General features: G+C 43.9%; 1 protein-coding gene across 1 annotated transcript in view; it reads left to right on the top strand.

Annotated features, from left to right (window-relative positions):
* Positions 1 to 21,242, top strand: part of MFGE8 (milk fat globule EGF and factor V/VIII domain containing) — a 36,965-nt gene extending 15,723 nt beyond the window's left edge. The window contains 12 exon segments of the mRNA XM_032233150.1: positions 359 to 484; positions 2,752 to 2,865; positions 5,120 to 5,301; positions 7,562 to 7,716; positions 11,207 to 11,256; positions 11,259 to 11,323; positions 11,325 to 11,352; positions 13,469 to 13,633; positions 13,636 to 13,670; positions 15,650 to 15,747; positions 17,476 to 17,488; positions 19,754 to 21,242. Coding sequence (XP_032089041.1) covers positions 359 to 484; positions 2,752 to 2,865; positions 5,120 to 5,301; positions 7,562 to 7,716; positions 11,207 to 11,256; positions 11,259 to 11,323; positions 11,325 to 11,352; positions 13,469 to 13,633; positions 13,636 to 13,670; positions 15,650 to 15,747; positions 17,476 to 17,488; positions 19,754 to 19,897 — 1,175 coding nt within the window. The 3' untranslated portion in view covers positions 19,898 to 21,242.
* Positions 21,243 to 21,474: the final 232 nt, after the last annotated feature.

Consider the following 21,474-nt stretch of genomic DNA (forward strand, 5'->3'; position numbering starts at 1 on the left):
ATGCAGGCAATGGGGTAAGGGTTGTTTTAAATACAATTGCAAGAGCACTTAGACTTATATGCCACTTCAGAGTGCTTTATAGCCCTCTCTAAGCATTTTACAAAGTTAGCATATTGCCCCCCATTAATCTGGGCCCACATTTTACCGACCTCAGAAGGATGGAAAGCTGAGTCAAGCTTGAGCCTGGTGAGAATCGAACTGCCAAATTGCAAGCAGCCGGCAGTCAGCAGACATAGCCTGTAGTACTGCACTCTAACCACTGGCTCAATGCTACTCTTAAGGGAGATGGATCTTGTGGAGGCTGATTGTGTTCCTTTTCTTCCCAATTTCTTCCTCCTCCTGCCTCTCACACTTTTAGGTCCCTGCAATCCAAATCCATGCAAGAATGACGGGGAATGCAGGTTACATCCCAATCGGGGTGATGCCTTCAGTGAATACATGTGCATATGTCGTCCCGGGTATAATGGCAAACATTGCCAGTACAGTGAGTATGATTTTCTTCTGGAAAGATATCCCACAGGTCACAGAAGATTCTGCTCATGCTAGTTTCGAACCAGAAGCTCATAAGTGGGACTTAAAACTACGGGCATCCCTACCCAACTCTCTCAGGTCCATCCAGAAAATGTCACCATTTTGTGCCATTAATGCCACCTACAAGACTCACCGAGAGCCTCTTCTGTCCTCGTGGCATCGGTGAGATGCAAAACCTAACAATGAACCAGTATTTCGGACTTCCTCATCCTTCATCTTATCTCCCTGTGTTTCTTTTTGCAGTGATAAAAAAGGACATTTTGTGATAGGATCTCATTCGTTGGAGATAGGTCACGTTAAGAAACAGGCATTTGGAATTGCACAGGAATTGCAGGAATATCTTTTATTGTACTACAGGGCTGCCAAACTCCTGGTCCATGGGCTGGATGCGTCATGCGTGGGCCACGCTCACACCCGGTTTAGCGAGGGGGGGGAAGTTCCAATGTGACACATGTCGCCACCATGACGACATGAGTTTGACACCCCTGTTGTAGTAGAATAGATGACAGTCTTTCACTGTCCCTCTTCTACCAAACAAAGGCCATGTTATTTTGACTTCCTTTCTCATACGGGGTCCTTGGTGTCCTCTGAACTTGGTTGTGTTCTTGCCAACGTTTCATTACCCAAACTAGGTAACACCATCAGTTTCAGTCTTTTCTCATGCTTTTTAGGAATCTTTTCTGAAAGCCACCTCACCACCCCTCCCTCTTCATGATTTCTTTAGTCCTTCTCTATTCCCAAGGTCAGGTCCACACCTGTTCATTTAGGGGCAGGACTGAGAGAAGAGATTGATTGTTGTGTGTGGCAGACCTGAACTTTGCCCTCTTAATAGCTAGTTATACAACTAGCAAACAATGGGCATCCTGCCAACCTGGAAGGATATCTATCTATCATCTATCTATCTATCTATCTATCTATCTATCTATCTATCTATCTATCTATCTATCTATCTATCTATCTATCTATCTATTTATCTATCTATCTATCTATCTATCTATCTATCTATCTATCTATCTATCTATCTATCTATCTATCTATCTATCTATCTATCTATCTATCTATCTATCTATCTATCTATGTTGCATTTGTGCTGATAAATAAATAAATAAAGGGAGGCTAGTATAGATCTATTTCAAGCTATTTAGCTCTCATCAGCTAGCCATACCCTTACTGGGATTTGAACCTGTGCTGTATTACATATTAAGCAGTTGTGTTAACCACTAAGCCACAAGGTTCTCCTCCTTTATGTGACACTAAATATGTATGTATGTATGTATGTATGTATGTATGTATGTATGTATGTATGTATGTATTTATTTATTTATTTAAAGTCACAACCCCTGGTATGCCCAAATATCTCCCTTTATTTATTTATCAGCACAAATACAACATATATATATATATATATATATATATATATATATATATATATATATATATATATATATATATATATATATATATATATATATATATATAATAAAAACATGCCATTTCAGTCGTCCTCTTGCTATTTTTTTCCCCAAACCATCACATTGGAAAAAGAGCAGCAATATCATGCTCATCTTAACATTTTCTGGATTTTCCAGAAAACAATGAAGACTCAACACCATGTATTTCTAAATGAATATCCTATATCGTATGAACCAGTGCTGTGTTTAGAGCCACGGACTGTTAACGATTTTTCAAATAATGGAAAGTATTTGATTGTAGTCCAGGGGTGTCAAACTCAAGGCCCAGGGAGGGGAGGGGGTGGAACTGTCCTGTGGGGTATTTAGATCTGGCCCACGGGAACAGCGAAGGACCATCCTGTGGTACTTCTGCCAGCGAAAACAGGATCCTGAGCTCCATTTTCGGCTGCCACAGCCTCCTGCAACTGTCTGCCAGTGAAAATGGCGGCCCTCACGAGCTCCGTTTTCACTGGCAGAGGGTTGCAGGAGGCTGTGGAAGATGAAAATGGAGCTCGGGAGCCCGTTTTTGCTGGCAGAAGACTTGGGCCTCCACAGGTGCCCCTGACAGGCGTGACGGCGAGCTCGCCATGCCCACCCCGGCCCCCTGAAGTCAAACACAACCCTGATGCGGCACTCAATGAAATCGAGTTTGACACCCCTGCCGTAGTCTTACTGTTACTAGGCATGGCTTGATCTGGCTTTCTTGAAAGGTCAATCTGGTGAAACCTGGGAGTAATTGCATTGTGTCTGTCGTTTCCTTTTGCCCTAGATGTGAATGAATGTGTTTCCCAGCCCTGCAAGAATGGAGGGACCTGCCTGGATCTGAAGGGCAACTTCGACTGTAAATGCCCTTCGCCCTTCGTGGGGAAGACCTGCCAGATGCGTAAGTCTTTAGTCCTGATAGCGACTTGGAAGAGAGTTAAGAAATGAAGAAGGCTCCGAGCGCCATTGCTGGGTCTGTCTGCACTGAGAGGACAAGGGTTCCCCCCCCCCACATACAAAGGTCATCTGCGTTGGCCTGAGAAGAGCAATTTCTGCAGTTTCAAGGAATGCTGAGCCATGGTTCACAAAACATTAAACCCATAAGTTAACGTTTCCTTGGATCTTAACTAGAGGTGGACTTCAAGAATTTTAGCAAGGAGTTCTCTGCCTGGTTGCTGGATGGGTGTGGCCATGGTGGGCGTCGCCTAGTTGGCCTCCTGCACCATGGCATGGGGGAGTTGCCCTCCCTGGCTCCAGAGACTTTCCTCAAGGCTCCGGGAGGGTGAAAACAACCTCCCCAGGCTCTGGAGGCCTTTCCTGAATGTCCAGTATGCTTGTTTTTCTCTCTCCTCGAGCCTCTACCCTTGCCCTGCATTTACCTGCATCCAAAATGGACTGGGAGGGGCTGGGTGGGTGGGACCAGCCAGGAGCAGGATTTGGGTGTTCTCCGAACTGTTCTTCCATACCCCTGGGGATCCCCAGCAGCCACCCCTCCTGGTGGATTTTGTGAAGGTTTCCAGGCAATGAAAGTTTGTTCCTGATGGACCTCAAAGCATCCTGGAGATACCAGCAGGCTTTCCTTCCTTCCTTCCTTCCTTCCTTCCTTCCTTCCTTCCTTCCTTCCTTCCTTCCTTCCTTCCTTCCTTCCTTCCCTATTCCTTCCTTCCCTATTTTCTTTCTTTCCTTCCTTCCCTCCCTATTCCTTCTTTCCTTCCCTCCCTATTCCTTCCTTCCTTCCCTATTCCCTCCTTCCTCCTCCCTCCCACCAGCCATTCAAGATTGTTTGTTAACTGCTGCCATTAACAGAGATCTTGAGACCAATCTGACTGTCCTCTCCCTTTCTCTCTCTCGCCAACCATCCTCCCTCTTCTCATTGTCACTTGTTTCTCACCTTGGAATATCAAAAGTCTGCAACCATTTGGGGTGGGAGGGTGGGGGAATCTTGTAGCTTCCCTTCCCTGCCACACACGCTTTTTCCTTTTAGTGAGTCCTTGTAGCCAAAGTGCAGTGATTTGACACATACACACACAAACACACACCACACACCCATTGAACCTACGGCTCAGTCATAAGGCAAGAGAACACATAGACATTTGCTCAAGAACCCTGGGATGGAGGAAATGGAAACATTTGGGAATTTGTATGAGCAAGAAAGTAATCCCAGGTGCATCTGTTCAGTTTCAGTTCAGTTTATTTGTCTTGTATGCCGCCCACTCCCGAAGGACTCCGGGTGGCTCACAATAAACAAGGGAAGGGGGATAAATAGACAAAAACAACACTTTAAAATACGCAACATTCACAGTTTCTGTGGGGCTAGATGTTTCACAAGCCCCCCGGCCTGCTGGAGCAGCCAGGACTTGGTGGCTTTGCGGAAGGCCGGGAGGGTAGTAAGGGTCCGGATCTCCATGGGGAGGTCATTCCAGAGGGCTGGAGCTGCAACAGAGAAGGCTCTCCCCCGGGGAGTTGCCAGCCGACATTGCCTGGCAGATGGAATCGGGAGGAGACCTAACCTGTGAGATCTAATCGGTCTATGGGAGGTAATCGGCAGGAGGCGGTCTCTCAGGTACCCAGGTCCGATGCCATGTAGGGCTTTATAGGTAACGACCAGCACCTTGAAGCGGGTCCGGAGACTAATTGGTAGCCAGTGCAGCTCTGGGTATATGCCCTAGCTAGCAATTTTCAGGGCAAAAAAATTATCTTCCCAATCAGGGTAGCTCTTCATAAATATCCTCACAATGAGTTTTTTTTTTAATGGATTATGTAGGTCTTTGGTTAAGATCTGCTTTTTCCTTTTAGTGAGTCCTTGTAGCCAAAAGTGCAGTGATTTGACACATACACACACAAACACACACACACACACCCATTGAACCTACGGCTCAGTCATAAGGCAAGAGAACGCATGGACATTTTCTGCTTTTCTGAACAAATGCAAAAACTTGCTTTCATTAGCAGCGCAGCACAGCGCAAAACAAAACAAGCCGCACAAAAGGGCATTGTGCTTCAGAGGGTTTTTTTTTTTGAAATGCGTTTTTAAAAAAAGCATAAAACGGGTTTTGTCTTTTTGTTTGTTTAATCCTCCTCTGCCCTTTTATTCCAGCTTTGTTCCAATGCTCCTGTTTTCTTCTTTCTCCTTCCCCAAAATTCACCCACTCCAGGCTGCAGAGATGAGTTGGGCATGCAGACAAAAGCGATTGCAGACACCCAGTTGACAGCATCATCGATATATTACGGCTTCCTAGGCATGCAACGCTGGGGCCCGGAACTCGCTCGCCTCAACAAGAAAGGAGTTGTGAATGCCTGGACAGCCAGCAGCTATGATAAAAAACCTTGGATTCAGGTATTGGTGCAAGAGGAATCTTCTGTTCCAGGTGGCAAGAAGGGGAATGGAAACATATGGTCATTATCCATGGTGGCGCAGTGGTTAGAATGCAGTATTGCAGGCTAAGTCTGCCCGCAGTCTGGAGTTCAATTCTGATTGCCTTAAGTTTGACTCAATCTTCCATTCTTCTGAGGTCAGTAAAATGAGGACCCAGATTGCTAGAGGCAATATGATGACTTTGTAAATTGCTTAGAGAGGGCTGTAACGCACTCTGAAGCAGTATATGAGTCTAAGTCAGTGGTTCCCAAACTTTTTCAGTCCAACTTGGTGCTACAAACTGATCCTCAGTGCCCCCCACCCAGTGGTGGAATTCAATTTTTTTTTTACTACCGGTTCTGTGGGCGTGTCTTGGTGGGCGTGGCTTGGGTGGTGGTCATGTGACTGGGCGGTTTGCACGACAGAAGGAAGATAGTAACAGTAAAATTCAAAACTGTAACAATTAATTGCACATTTATTCAAAATCCAATTTAAAAGGTTTTTTAGTTAATGTTAATTCAACAAAATTGTTGAACATGATCCAGTGATACCCGGTTTTCAAAGTCTGATAGTCATTTATCAAGAACCTTAGTAACTTAGTAAATTCAGTAAAATTTAGTAACTACTTCACTGTTCAGTAAATTCTTAATGTGATGGGTGGGCTTGATGAAGTGATACCAGTTTCCCAATGTCTGGTTTTAAGTCACTTAGCAGGAGTCTTAAATCACCACATTCAGTAATCTGGAGTCGATTTCATTGCTTGGAGAGAAGTTGGATGACCACACTGAAGCCACGTTCCACAAATATGATGTTGGAAATGCAACAAGGAGCTTCTTAACCACTGTCCATAGTGCAGGATAGCAATCAGAAATTTCTTTCTGTAACCAAAACTCTTGGTATGATTCTTAAACTTTGGCTTCAGCTCAATGTCATTTTGCAGCTCTATGAGTTGTTCTTCCACTACCCCATCTTCCTCAGTATCTGAAAATGGATTTATCACCCAATCTGGAATTTCCATCAAAAAAAAAAAAGATCCTGATATCATTCAGACATCTAAATCTTAGAATGTCAGAGAAACAACTTTAGCTGGATAGTCACATCCCTGCAATAACATCATTGTAATTTTCAGTTTCATTAATTTCCACAATATCAACACTAGCTTTACTACTAACCCCTTCCAGACCATCTGCATAGTCTTTAAGATTTGGTGGTATAAATATCAAAAACGGTTGACTCACATCACACATCTAAGCAAAACTGAAGTACAATCTATTTTTCCTTTTTTAAAAAAAAATCTCAATTTTTAGATTTGTATTACTGTTTTCATCCAGTCCCCATCCAGAAATGGCAAGAAACTCTGGTTTCCGCTGTTCCTCTTGGCTTCTAGGTGCTTGCTAAGAAAGGATTTTTCGAAATGACCATCAGATCATTAGTATTTCTTATATGGAAATTAACACGCTCTGATGCTAAGGAGTTCTACTCCCCCTCCCCACCTGAAAACAACTCTGTTTCAACTGCCAGTTGCCTCACATTCCATTACCTCAGTTCAAACTGGCAGACGTTTCCTTTCCTTCACTCAAGAGCGGTCTGGGGCTCCTTACAGTACTAAACATTGGTACGTCACCAAAATGTCTATACCTTCTACCTATGGAACTACGTCCAAACTCAAGGCGGCAGGAGAAATTCCCTTATGTGTTTCAATCACTGACCGCCACTGAGCCAATTTCTCCTGTATAGCCTACTCACAGGGTTCATCATGGAGCACGGGTATCCAGCTCGTATACAATAAAATAACCTCTTAATCTATGTTGAAACAAAAACACAAAATGATGTATAAAAAGTATTCCAATAACAACAATAAAGCTTGAGTTGGTCCTTCGTTAGATAGAGCTTGGCATGGGAATTCTTACAGAATTTTTCACTTTCTGGTGATAGGTTTGTATTGTGTTACTTTTAATTTCTTGGCTTCTAAAAGAAAACAACCAGATCCATCCATGCCCTGGGCAGATTACAATTTAACCTTTTCTTATGAAAATTACTGTGTTGAGCTAATAAACAGAACAGAGTTCACATATGCAGAACAGACTCAAAGAATAATGTAACTTCAATACAGTTTGACTTTTGGACACAGAATCAAATACTCAGTTTTGCTGTTTTCATTTGCTTTTTACATTTCTGCTTTCATTTAAGTGCCCAGCCAATTTGATTTTGAAGCCACCCTCCCTTTTTAAATTCCATGCAGGTCAATCTGTTGAAAACAATGTTCCTCTCTGGGATTGTTACTCAAGGGGCCGGCCGTGGAGGATACTCAGAGTATGTCCAGACTTACAAAGTTTCCTACAGTCTAGATGGACAAGGATTTGAATTCTACAAGGAGGAGGACCAAACAAGGAAAAGGTGGGTAAGAGAGCACGGCTGAAGGCCAAAGAAGGAAAGAAAAACAAAGGGATTATTTAAACCACGCTTATAATGCATTTTGGAATGATCAGATTTGCCTTATTTACATCGCAATGTTATCGTTTCAAGAGCATAAAAGTAGACAACAAAAGCATTTTCAGGTGTTCTACAGAAGGGAGATCTTTAGCTTCCTTTAACCCTTCATTCATTCTTCCCTTAATTCTTCTTTCTATTAAAGCAAAAGCCTAAAGCTTTCAGGGACGCGGTGGCTCAGTGGCTGAGACGCTGAGCTTATCGATCAGAAAGGTCAGCAGTTCAGCAGTTCAAATCCCTAGCGCCGCTTAACGGAGTGAGCTCCCATTACTTGTCCCAGCTTCTGCCAACCTAGCAGGTTGAAAGCACATAAAAATGCAAGTAGAAAAATAGGGACCACCTTTGATGGGAAGGCAACAGCGTTCCGTGCACCTTCGGCGTTTTGTCATGCCAGCCACATGACCATGGAGATATCTTTGGACAGCTCTGGTTCTTCGGCTTAGAATCTGAGATGAGCATGGCCCCCTAGAGTTGGGAATGAGTAGTGTATATGTGAGTGGGGAACCTTTAAAGCTTTCACATAAAGAGGGATATCTCTTCTCTCCTCCCTTCCTCTTCTCTTACTGTTTCCTTACTTGCTTGCTAGCTTCCTTACTTATTTCCTCCCTCCCTCCCTCCCTTTTTCCTTCCTTCTTTCCTCCCTCCCTCTTTTCTTCCTCCCTCCCGTCCCTTTCTGTCTTTCACACACAAACAAGTTTCCCATGGGGAAAACGTATGAATTACATGTGTAAAGTAGTATGATTTGCATTTAAAAGAAGGGAAAGGTCTTGGCAATTTATCTGAGCCATGGTGTAAATTGTTGTAAGATGTATAGAAATCCTTTCTATATTGTGAATATTATAAACATAAACGGGGACAAAAAGTTCTGTGATTTTTTTTTCAGAGCCCTGGAGGGTCTGGTTTTTTGGGGGTGGGTGCCTTTGAGTTAGTGTTAATTCCTGGCAAGATTACAATAGTAGTATGTGAGCAGTTTTCTTGGCAAGATTTCAGAAGTGGTTTTCAGAAGTGGCCATTGCTTGCTTCCCAGGCTGAGAGGGAAGGACTGGCCCAAAATCACCCCACTGGCTTTGGTCTGCGGTGGGCCTAGAACTCACAGACTCCCTGTTTCTAGCTTGGTACTTAACGCTACACCAAACTGGCTCTTGTATAGAAAATTATATGTTGTGCGATATTGTAACATAAACAGGAACAAAATTTTCCACTATTTTTTTTAAAAAGCCTTGGGGATAGGAGGTGTGTGGGGGAATGACTTAGTATCTGCATTGCTAGAATTCCATTCCTATAGACGGATGTTTTAGCACCTTGCCCTCCCTATACTTAATGCTAATTATATTTAATTTTCACCCTGCTCCAGGTGGGTCGTTCCACTCCCGTTTTCTAGCTTGAGGGTATTTGAAGAGCTTCAGTTGGTGTTAATATTTGGGAAGCCAGTAGCTCTGAATTTTTAATTTATTTATTTTTCGCAAGCCTGACTAGCAAGATAATCAGAAGCACATTTGTCTTCAAGCATCATTGACTTTGTCAGTTCCCTTGGGCTTCCTTCCTCTGTCTCTCTGCCTCCCTCCCCATTCTTCTCGCCTTTTGGGGGCTGGGGGAAAAAAGGCACAAAGCACTTTTGAGTGAGTTAGTTCCAGTATTAACTTGAGGCATGTGGGGTGTAGCCTCTAAAAACCTGAATGCTGACTTGACCTCATTCTAAAAAATAAAAAAATAAAAATGGCTATGTAAGTTACTCTCCAAGTCCCTGCATTAATGAGCAATCAGAATTGGTGAAACTGTTAGAAAAAGCTGTCATCTGAATTTTGGTTGGTTTGGTTTTGGTTATTGGATTTATATGCCGCCCTTCTCCCAAGGACTCAGGGCGGCGTACAACATTAAAAAAAAACACATATTACAAAAGTTAAAAAAAATTAAATAGAATATCCCAAACAACCCAATTAGGATTAACAATAACATTTTTTTAAAAAAAATCGATTAAAATTAACAATGATCAATAATTTGTTTTGTTTTGTTCAGGCCAGGCTGGCTTGCTGGAAAAGCCAACTTTTTAGGGAGGTCGGGGATTATAGTAAGCTCCGGGGGGCAGCTCATTCCACAGGGAAGGCGCTCCCACAGAGAAGGCTCTCCCCCTGGGAGAAAAGCTAGGCGGGGTAGGAGGGACTAGCTCCCCCTTTTGGTGGAAAAAAAAGCTTGATGCCACCAGTGCTGCATAGAAAAATTCATTATGATGCCCTTCCAAGAATCCTTGTGATCAAAAAGCACTCCTAGACGTTTCAAAATATGGATCTCCTCAATCTTGTTAGCCTGTATGATCCAGGTTCTTAGCTTAGTTCTTTTCTCCCCCCCACTCCTTCATATTTTTTTGATATATTATATTAAGTGCGAGTTGGTTTTGCTTACTCTAGTTCTGGGGTGTCAAACTTGATTTCGTTGAGAGCCGCATCAGGTTATATTGGGGCCTGGTGAAGCGTGGCCATGGTGGGTGTGGCCAGCTCGACATCACTCGTGTCAGGGGCTCCTGTGGTGGCCCCAGCACTCTGCCAGTGAAAACGGAGACCTGAGCTCCGTTTTCACTGGCAGAGGACTGCAGGAGGCCATCGCAGCTGAAAACGGCAGCCCCCCCGTGCTCCATTTTTCGCTGGCAGAGGGCTGCAAGAGGCCATCACAGCTGAAAACGGCAGTCCCCCCCTTCCTGAGGTTCCATTTTCGCTGGCAGAGGCATTATGGGCTGGTCCTTCACTGTTTCCAGGGCAACCCAGCGGGCCAGATCTAAGAACCCTAAAGTAGCCTTTAGTTGACATCCCTGCTGTAGAGGATAATAGCTTCTATGGGGTTTTTTTGAGTCCAAATGGGCTTTAGGGAACTTAAATTAGTCTGCATCTACATATGTAATCATGTTCCTGTCATACTTACTCTGGAAAGTTGACTTAAAAGTATAAGTGGTTCAAGACCACCCTCCAGGCCTTCCGCAAAGCCGTTAAAACCTGGCTGTTCCCACAGGCCTGGGGCTAAAGAGCTGTTGCCCCCGTCTGGAATGGTATGACTGTTGTGTGTTTTTAAATTATGTATTGTTATGTATCATTTATTTTTTTATTTTTGTCTGTACCCCCCCCCCCCCCCTTCCCTGATTTGATTGTTAGCCGCCCTGAGTCCCTTTGGGGGAAAGGGCGGCATATAAATATAATAAATGAATGAATGAAAAGACAAATTATCCATGTATCCAAAAACGGATTTGCTTCTCCTATCCCTAACCAAAGCTCCATAACCCAGCCTTTATGCTATAATTGTACAAGTATATATGGCAAAAAAACAGTGTCTCCAGGGCTGTGTAGCCTTGGAAAGGGATTCCCATTCCTACTCTTTAGATACTCTTTGTTTTGTATTTTCCTTCCTGCAGATTTTCCTCGGGCAATCAAGACAAATATACCCCAGCGACCAACATGTTAAGGCTCCAATCATCGCCCAGTATTTCCGAATCCCTCCAGGAACGTGCCATCGTGGCTGCACTCTGCGGTTTTGAACTGATTGGCTGTGAAATGAATGGTAAATGCTTCCCATTGGTTTAATGAATTTGAATGGAGGCACACAATCCCGCATGGATAATTGGGTAAATGGGGCTTTGGTCCTTTTCCCATACAGTGTCCCCTTTTTTAAAAAAAAACTGGGGACTGAGCACAAGAAAGCTAAAGTGCTGACAGAAGATGATGGAAACCCCTGGAGAGGTTCTCTGGAATCAAAAACTTCATTGTGGACCTCTCCTACTTTAGCAATAGCAATAGCAGTTAGACTTATATAGACTTCATAGGGCTTTCAGCCCTCTCTAAGTGGTTTACAGAGTCAGCATATCGCCCCCACAGTCTGGGTCCTCATTTCACCCACCTCGGAAGGGTGGAAGGCTGAGTCAACCTTGAGCCGGTGAGATTAGAACCGCTGAACTGCAGATAACAGCCAGCTGAAGTGGCCTGCAGTACTGCACCCTAACCACTGCGCCACCTCGGCTCTTCAATAAGGAGAGGCTCTTTCCAATAGCCCTTGAAAATTGGAACCAGTCCTTCTGACATCGGGAGCACTTGGGACAATTGACCAGCTTGGTGTATTAAAAAAAATTAAAAGGGTGCCTAGGTGGTTTAAATTACCCTGCAGGAAAGGCAGAATTTTGCAAGCTGTGTGAATGATATAGATGACCATGCCAGCTTTTTTTTGTATAATTTGGGGCTCCACTCCAAAAATGGGGAAGGATAGAATGATGGACATCTTGACTCTTTTATTAGATGGTGACATATTGATGCAAAGAGGGGATGCTAAGTATTTTCTTTAGAAGGCAAGGCTTCTATATTTGACATTGCTCATCGTTTTGAAATGGGTACCTTTAGCTGAAGGATGGGACTTGCCACCATGCCTGAGTTAAGCTAGAATAGGATGGGATGGGATAGAACAGAATAGAATAATTTCTTTATTGGCCAAGTTTGATTGGACACACAAGCAATTTGTCTTTGGTGATTATGCTCTCAGTGTACATCATAGGGTACAATAAAAGTAGGCTTCAATGAACTTGACTTATGGTCCTGGGAACCTTTCTTGCTAACTGTGACGTCTCCATATTCCACCATATGGGGGCCTGGATCTCTTTACTGCTTTCAGATGGACAATCTCTAAGCATCCTAAGACATCATGAAACTGTCTCAGTCCCATCCCTTTGTCCTTAGCAGACGTCTAGGTAGAAAGTAGAGAGGTTCAAAAGACTGACTTCTGTTACGATACTAATAGTAAAGGTGATATTAGCACTTATAGTTTGTGTGTCAGGCCTGCAGCTGTTCCTTTAAGAATCTTTGGCGGTTCAAAAGGTTCAAAGCATTGTCTGTGTCATGTCCATTCCCAAGTGCCCAAGATAGGTCATTTTGCACTTGAATAGTTTCACACTCCCAAATGTAAAGCTAAATAGTTAGTTTTTGTAGTTTTAATATAGCTTTTCTGCTGTTTTGACTGGGAGCTGCCCCGAGTTGGTTATAAGAGGGGGGGTTATATGAATGTTATAAATAAAATGGCTGAAATGAAACATTTGCAAGCCCTTAGTAGAAAAAAAGGGACACGGTGGCTCAGTGGCTAAGATGCTGAGCTTGTCATCAGAATGGTTGGCAATTTGGCGGTTCGAAGCCCTAGCGCCGCGTAATGGAGTGAGCTCCCGTTGCTTGTCCCAGCTGCTGCCAACCTAGCAATTCGAAAGCATGTAAAATCAATGGAACGACTTGCCTCCAGAAGTGAGAATGCTCCAACATTGGAAGTTTTAAGAAGATGATGGATATCCATTTGTCTGAAGTGGTGTAGGGTTTCCTGCCTAAGCAGGGGGTTGGACTAGAAGACCTCCAAGGTCCCTTCCAACTCCTTTGTATTCTAAATATCCTTAATCTGGAGTGTAGAATTCTGGCAGGTTGTTGCTGTCTAACTCTAACCTGAAAGCATCCTCTATCTGCATCAGTGATCATCAAGACACCCTCTGGAGGTGGCTTCTATCTAAATGTCTTGGTGCTTTTAAAAATTGACCTTTCTCTTGGGGGACTTTTTTGAGGGGGGGGCTCTCCTTAATGGCACCACTCCTTGGGAGAGTCTTCCTCCTTCAGATTTTTGCCTTTCACTCTGTCTATAAATCGTTGTGTTACAGTGTATTTCAACACGGCAGGTTGCTCTGAACCACTGGGCATGAAGTCCCATCACATCTCTGACCGGCAGATCACAGCCTCCAGCGTGTACAAGACATGGGGCATAAGTAAGATGTCTTGGCTCCCTCACTATGCCCGCCTTGATAACACTGGGAAACCCAATGCCTGGACGGCCTCACCAAAAAGGCAGGCGAATGGCTTCAGGTATGTCCTTGCCAGAGGGGATCAAAGCTGGGTAAGAAGAGATGGCTTTAAGTAGAAACATGCGGGGTAGGCTTGATAAATGTGGTCCTTATTGTAACCATCCAGCTTCCTTGCATGTGTTGGGGCTGTCAGCACTGGCCCTCCAGCAGCCGAATTGGATAAGGAGGAGAGCGTGGGAGTCAAGGCAATCTGAGAGCTCTGAGAAGGAAGAGAGAATGGAGCTGTCAAGAGAGAGAGATGGGGGGAGGAGGGGAGGTAGAGCCTGGACCATCCATCAGCCCTTAGATGAAGAGTCACTAGCCCCCAGGTCTGGAGGTGGCAGATGAGGAAGAGGAGGAACAGCTGGGTCCAGTGCTGGTGTGCAGATGCACCGAAGACAGTGAGAGGAGAGCAGTGGAAATCTGGGGCTGGTCCTTAGGGAAGGAAGAGGCACCACTGCTAGCAAAGCCCTACCATAGCTCTGGGGATAAAAAGCAGGGAGGCAGAGAAGTAATAGATGTGGCAGTCATAAATAATAAGAGTTGATCTTGGGGGGTGATGACAAACAAGGCCTTTTACATTTGACAGTTCCTTGATAGATTTAAAATACCTCCCTCGTCTCTCCAATTTCAAATTCTTGGTCAAACTGATTCTATCATTCATACAATCGGTAAATCAAAGTGGATCCTTCTCAGCAGGTCCTCCAAGTTATTATTTTGGAGTTTTTTCAAGGGCCTCTTGTCATTTCAAAGAACTTGAGTTTGCAAAGCCTTTATGCCTTAGCACAAAAGGAAAGAGAGATGGGAGAGAAGCGAAGGACGCAAGCTCAGTCTGCATCAGTTTTTCCTTAGTTTTTAAAGGGCATATTCCTCCTGATCTAACACACACAAACAACAACAACAACAACAAGAAACAAACAAAACACAACCTACCCCTCTTGAATGTAGTTTAATGTACTAAAGATTTTCTATTGGGAATAGCTTGTTTGAAGTTCCATAGCTCTTATTCCCTTATACTCTTCTGTCGCTTCCCATCTCATTTTTTTAATATTTTTCATATGTTATAATCATCCTCTTTATAAGGGGTGTGCATAGTGCCTGATTGCCAATATAAATTTAATGTGCATAGTGCCTGATTGCCCATGATTCTAGACAGTTTTACTTTTTTTACTGAAAAAAATAAATCCTAGTTATCTTTTTTACTTTTTACACTCTGTGTAGAGATCTACTATGGAATTCCTTTCAATTAGCACTTTTCATATGTTTTATCACTCACTATTAATGTGTGCACAGATAGTTCTCGACTTAGAGCCACAAATTGAGCCCAAATTTCTGTGGTTACGTGAGACCATTTGTTAAGTGAATTTTCCCCATCATTTTTAGGACCTTTCTTGGCACAGTTGTTAGGTGAGGTTTAAGTTAGTACGAGGGTTGGGAAGTGAATCTGGCTTCCCCATTGACTTTGCTTGTTTGAAGTCGCAAAAGGTGAGCACAGGACCCCCAGGACACAGCAACCGTCATAAATATGAAGCATTGCCAACGTCTGAATTTTAATCACGTGCCATAGGAAGTGGCAATGGTCATAAGTTTGAAAAATGGTCATAAGTCACTTTTTTCCAGTGCTGTTGTAACATGAAAGCTGTATTCAATATTTGAAGGAACTGCCACAAAGAAGAGGGGGGGGGGGAGCAACTTATTTTCCAAAGCACCAGAAGGCAGGACAAGAAACGATGGAACTATCCAGGAGAGAAAGCAACCTGAATTAGGAGAAGCTTCCTAACCGTGAGGGCAATTAACCTGTGGAACAGCTTGCCACCAGAAGTTGTAGGAGCTCATCACTGGAGGTTTTAAGACGAGACTGGACAGTCACTGTCTGAAACAGTATAGGGTCTCCTGCTTGAGCAGGGGGCTGGACTACAAGACTTCCAAAGGTCCCTTCTAGCTCTATTCTGATTGATTGATTTACTCTACCGGTGCAATTATTATGCTTGTTTTCTGCAGGTTGATCTTCAGAAACTGAAAAAAAGTGACGGGATCATAACACAGGGAGCACGAGATTTTGGACACATTCACTATTCGCATCTACAAAGAGGGCCACAGCAATGATGGGACAACCTGACTTTTTACCGCGACAGCAGGACAAACAATACAAGGTAGAATTGGGCAAATCTTTTTGTAGGATTGGGAGTCACTGCAGGGTCATTAATTAATTAATTAATTCATGTATGAATCATTCATTCATCTTTTGACTTCATTTATTCATTCATTCATTCATTCATTCATTCATTCATTCATTCATTCATTAATTCATTCATCACAGGCTCAGTTTTGCAAAACAATTGACAAAAACTTCTGTTAAAGTTATAATGTTCCCAACAGATATAAAGAAATGGAAAACACTGATATCTAATAAGATGCAGCAACACCGGATATTGTTAATGCATTCATAATCTAACTGTTCTCCACAGCACATTTTCTATGTTATGGAGTGGTTCTTAGACTGTTCTATTAATGCTGTGCTGAAATGTTTCCTCTAGTTTTTCCAAAATTTGATTCCTCTGTAAAAGAATGGAGGGAGGGAGAGGGGAGGGAGGGAGAGGAGGAAACAAAAGTTATTGAATATGACCTCCAACTTTCTTTTCAAGAAATAATTGCATCTCCTAATCCCCATTCAGTTATGATACTGAATCCTTTCTTTAAACCCTTAGCGTTTCTTTTTTCCTGTTTTGTTGGATGAAACGTTTTTATGACTTTTTATGCATGGTGGCTCAGTGGCTAAGATGCAGAGCTTGTCAGTCAGAAAGGTCAGCAGTTCAGCGGTTCGAATCCCTAGTGCCGCGTAACGGAGTGAGCTCCTGTTACTTGTTCCAGCTTCTGCCAACCTAGCAGTTCGAAACCATGTAAAAATGCAAGTAGAAAAATAAGAACCACCTTTGGTGGGTAACAGTGTTGCATGCGCTTTCGGCGTTTAGCGATGCCAGCCACATGACCATGGAGATGTCTTCGGAGAGCGCTGGCTCTTCAGCTTTGAAACAGAGATGAGCACCTCCCCCTAGAATTAAGAACGACTAGCATATATGCAAGGGGAACTTTTACCTTTACTATGACTTCTTTCTCAGGGCATATTATGAAATTTGAAATCTTTCTTCTGCCCAGGCTTGGTTAGCATGTAAGTTTTCCTTTTGAGGGGGAAAGGAAGGAAGGAGAAAAGAAAGGAGGGAAGGAAGGAAGGAGGGAGGAGAGAAGGAGGGAAGGGGAAGGAGGGAGGGAAGGAAGGGGAGTAGGGAAGGAAGGGGAGTAGGGAAGGAAGGGGAGTAGGGAAGGAAGGGGAGTAGGGAAGGAAAGAGGGAGGGGGGAAGAAGTAGGACCGTTGTAAGATAAGATGGATCTATGGGATGTTAAAAAAGCAATCTTCAAGTATTGTCAACAGTAGGGAAAAATTGTTATAAAGCATATTATTAATAACAGTTATGAGATCATATAATTGTGAATGTATATATGAATTTGATAAAATAAAATAAAATTTTAAAAAAAGTTTTCCTTTTGAAAAAAAAAATACATGACAAAACCTAATTCTCCAAGGACGTCCCAAAGGTGCTTTGCTTTTTCAAGAGGCAACTGGCCTTGCTTTGTTTTTCCTTGAAAAAAAAACAAAACCAGTCCTGAACTGTCAGAAGTGAAGAAGCTTCTTGGGTGAGAAGCGAAACGTCTTCAAGGAAAAACTGAGAAAGTCCAGTTGCCTTTTGAAAAATCACCTTTGGGGCAACCATGACCTGATGACTGGGAATCTCCATAGGCTTCTTCAAGGCTTTGTTCTTGCCCTCTAGCGTCAAAATGCCAGTGATTTATTGTCACACCAGGTGGCAGCACTTAATCTAAAAATAGCTAAATGGGGTCAGATCTGCTTACTACTATTAGGAAAGTAGAATATCAGGAAATCCAAGGGCAGTAAGCTAGATGGGGTGTTTTAAAAACATCCCGAAAGAAGCCAATAATGAATTATTTCTACTGTGTTCCCAAGAAAGCAACAGAGTCACTTGGAGTTAAATATAATTTCAAGAGACTTAACTTTTATTAACATTTCCCCTTCCCCCCTTTTATTGGTGTTGCTTACTTAATTTCCTGTGGTTTCCCTTGCTAAAAAATCTGGACTCAGTCTATGAATAAGGCATCATATGTAAAAAGTCTCTCTCAGGTAGCAGAAATGTGTTTCTACCCTGTTTCCCTAAAAATAAGACCTACCCGGATAATAAGCCCAATCGGGCTTTTGAGCGCACGAGCTAAAATAAGCCCTCCCCAAAAATTTGCAACACAGCAGGAGCCATGAGGTGACCACGCTCGCCGCCTCCTGCACCTCAAAAATAATAAGACCACCCCGAAAATAAGGCCCAGTGCTTATTTCTGGGGGTCAAAAGAAATACGACCCTGTCTTATTTTTGGGGAAACATGGTAGCTTGGATTTTTTTTAACTTTCCCAGACAAATTTAAGTTGGTTATCTCAATCCACATATTCTAGTCGCCCTCAACTTAGGACCACAATGATTACTTCCTATTTTATTTATTAAATTGGTTTGACACCCATCTCTCTGCAAGGTGAGCCCAAAATTTCTGTTGCTGAACAAGAGAGAGAGGGTAAGTAAGTTTTGCCTCTTTCTTGCCAAAGTTGTTGTAGTGAAGGACGGTGAATTTCAGATCTTTGCTAAACGTCTATGGAGATTCTCAGTCATCCAGGTCAAGTTGTCCCAAAGTGCTCTTTTTTTTCCCCAAGAGGCTACTAGACTTTCTGTTTTTTCTTTGAAGACGTTTTTGCTTCTCATCCAAGAAGCTTCTCGGCTCTGACTGGACGGTCGGGAATGGAAGGATTGATACTCCTTGCATACAGCGGGTCATTTGGCATCCTTTTGAGAGAGTCGTTGAGGCCGCTTGGAGGTTTATCTGTGTCCTGAGGGCCACCTGAGTAGTGCAAATGGTTCCTGTAGTCCGCAATTTTTTTTCTGGACTCCGTTCATCCTCCCACACCCTTCGAAGGGGATCATCCCACAGAGCAGGGCTAAAAGTCTATGGAGAGTCTCAGTCATCCAGATCAAAGTTTTGTCAATGGGTTCTCATGCCTGGTTTGCTGGGTGTGGAATGCATGTGTCGATATACGTCCTGCACCACGGCCGGGGGGGGCTTTTTGATCTCCCCAGGCTCTGGAGGCCAGAATGGGCCCTTTTCCAGCCTTACCGAACTTCCAATACCATTTTTGCTCTCGTTGAGCTCTGAAGTCCGTGAACTTACCTGTATTCAAAACGGGCTTGCCGGAAGACCTGGGAGGGGTGTGGTGGGGGCCAGGGCCAATGGAGTGGCATTTGGGGGTTCTCTGCAATGCACAGAATCTTAGCTAGAGGTTCTCCCAAACTCCTGCAAACCTCCCAGCAGCCCCCCCCGCCCCCCCAATTCCAATCATGGTTGTCTCAAAGGATGCAAACGTCTGTCTGCAGGAGTATAAATCCTTCCATTTTCCCCACCATCCCATCAGAGCCGAGAATTCTTTGGATGAGAAGCGAATGTCTTCAAAGACAAAAAAAACATTTGCCTCTTGAAAAATTGGATTGGTATTTGGATTTTATCAATTTGTAGGCCGCCCTATTCCCCGGGGACTCAGGGCGGCTGAACAAAGCCAAGGGAGGGGAAATTACAAAAAGTAAGACAAAGACAATCAGACAATACAAACTGTTTAAAAGCACAACAGACACAGCAAATTCGAATAGGGGGGGGGAACTCAACCCCAGGCTTGCTGGGACAGCCAGGTCTTCACGGCCGTCCGGAAGGCCTGAAGGGTGGAGAGGGTCCGAATCTCCACGGGGAGCTCGTTCCAAAGGGCCGGGGCAGCCACAGAGAAGGCCCTCCTCCGAGTAGTCGCCAGCCGACATTGGCCTGCAGATGGAATACGGAGGAGGCCTAATCTGTGGGATCGAATGGGTCTGTGGGAGGTAATCGGCAGAAGGCGGTCTCTGAAGTACCCAGGTCCAATACCATGTAAAAGCACCTTTAGGAGACCTTTGCTCACTTCCTAAAAATTCACCTCTCCTTTTCCTCCTCCTCCTTTCCCTCTCCACATAGGTATTCCAAGGCAACCATGATAACAACTCTCACAAGAAGAACATGTTTGATGAGCCCTTCTACGCCCGCTCTGTCCGTATCTACCCCGAGGCTTGGCATAACCGCATCACATTGCGAATGGAACTTCTGGGATGCGACGAGTAGATGGTTTTGACCCTAGGAGAGATGGTGTCAAGAATTGGACAGCTCCACATTTCCCCACGGATGCTCTTCCCCCCCCTCCCCCCATCCCCCAAGATCCCATGGGGCTTACAGTCTGCAGCATCCTCTCCTCCGTCTTTCATCTTTGCACCGTTCGTAAGAATGTCCCATCTTTCACAGGTTGGGCACTGCCAAACTTTTAGAGGTGACACCAGGAGCTGGTGAAAGAAGGGATTTTAGTATGTCCCTTTCTGCCCCTTCTTGCTTTCTCCAATTATGCGGCTGGCTCTTTGAGGCATGGTTGCCCAGTCTAGAGGATCGTGGTATGACCTCCTCAGTGGGTCCCCAACACTGCACTTTAAGGACCTTATTCTGTGGCAGGACTCTGTTTTTAAGGTCCTGCCATGTTTTGGGTTCTCCCGGAGCATGACCATACACTGTAGATTTAAGTGAGTTTAGCAGTCATTCCTTCTCTCCAAGGCATCCCCCAAACTATAATTTGGGGAAACTTTTGAGCTCTGTAGCAGAGATCCTCCCTTCTTCTAGAAATCCCAGTTCCCAGGATTCTGTTTTTAGGCAGCTGGTGTGCATTTTATGGAACAGGTAGTTTTGCCATGCCGTTTTTGAAAATTAAATAGATGCTCCCAGATATATATTGTTCCACTCCGGTTACTGAGGGAGAATACGTCATCTTCGCTAATGCTTCTGCCTGAGGAATGTACATCACAATTCTCTCAGCTCCAGCCAATTCCCACCTGTGTTTCTATTTAACTTTGCCACCATGAGGGCTAGAAACTTGATTTATTTTTTTAGCCACGAGAATGAGATTTTTTTTCCACTTGGCACGGATCCTGCTGTTTTGTCTTCTTTAGCCCAGAGTCTTCTCGAAGGCACTCCATCCCTCCCTGCCCCCAAGTATGTAGGCATTTTGCTGAGTGGAAGAAACTTGACTGTTTTTCTCCCCTCTCTCTACCCTCATCCCAGCTGCCACCAAGGATTCCACACCGTCATGTCAACTCCATGCTTGGCAGAGACGCTAAGAAGAAACAGAATTTTTCTGGAGGGGAAGAAAAACATTTTTTAAAAAAAAAAACAAGAAAAACGCAAATAGATGGGGACCGTTCTTTTGGCAGGGCTGAGGGAGGGGAGGGTTGGGACATATGTCTTTCTGTAGTCGGTGGCTGGCTTTGGGGTGGAGTGGGGAGAAATGAGGATGGGTTCTGGAAGCAATTAACCCCAGAGCAAAGGAAAATCCAAAGTTGTAAGCAATTTCTGATGATGGCTGTGACTTCGCGATGGGATGCAGTGTTAAAGAAGGACGGGCAACATTAAAACAAGATCTCTGCTTTCTGATGTCTCTTTCCACGTATGGAACTCAGAAAGAACTTTAAGAAAAGCTTTTTTTTTTTTAAAGTAAGAGCCAACAGGGTGGGAGGGCGAGGGACCTGGGGTGGTACAAATGAAAAGGCATCTTCCTAGACTGGCTACTTTCGGGAGACTCCGAGAAACCCTTTGAAACTTTTCTCCAAGTTTTGTGTCTCTGGAAATTCAAGCTATGTAGCAATAGCAGTTAGACTTGT

The sequence above is a fragment of the Thamnophis elegans genome, chromosome 16 (genome assembly GCF_009769535.1).
Source record: "Thamnophis elegans isolate rThaEle1 chromosome 16, rThaEle1.pri, whole genome shotgun sequence".
NCBI classification, from domain to species: Eukaryota; Metazoa; Chordata; class Lepidosauria; order Squamata; family Colubridae; genus Thamnophis; species Thamnophis elegans.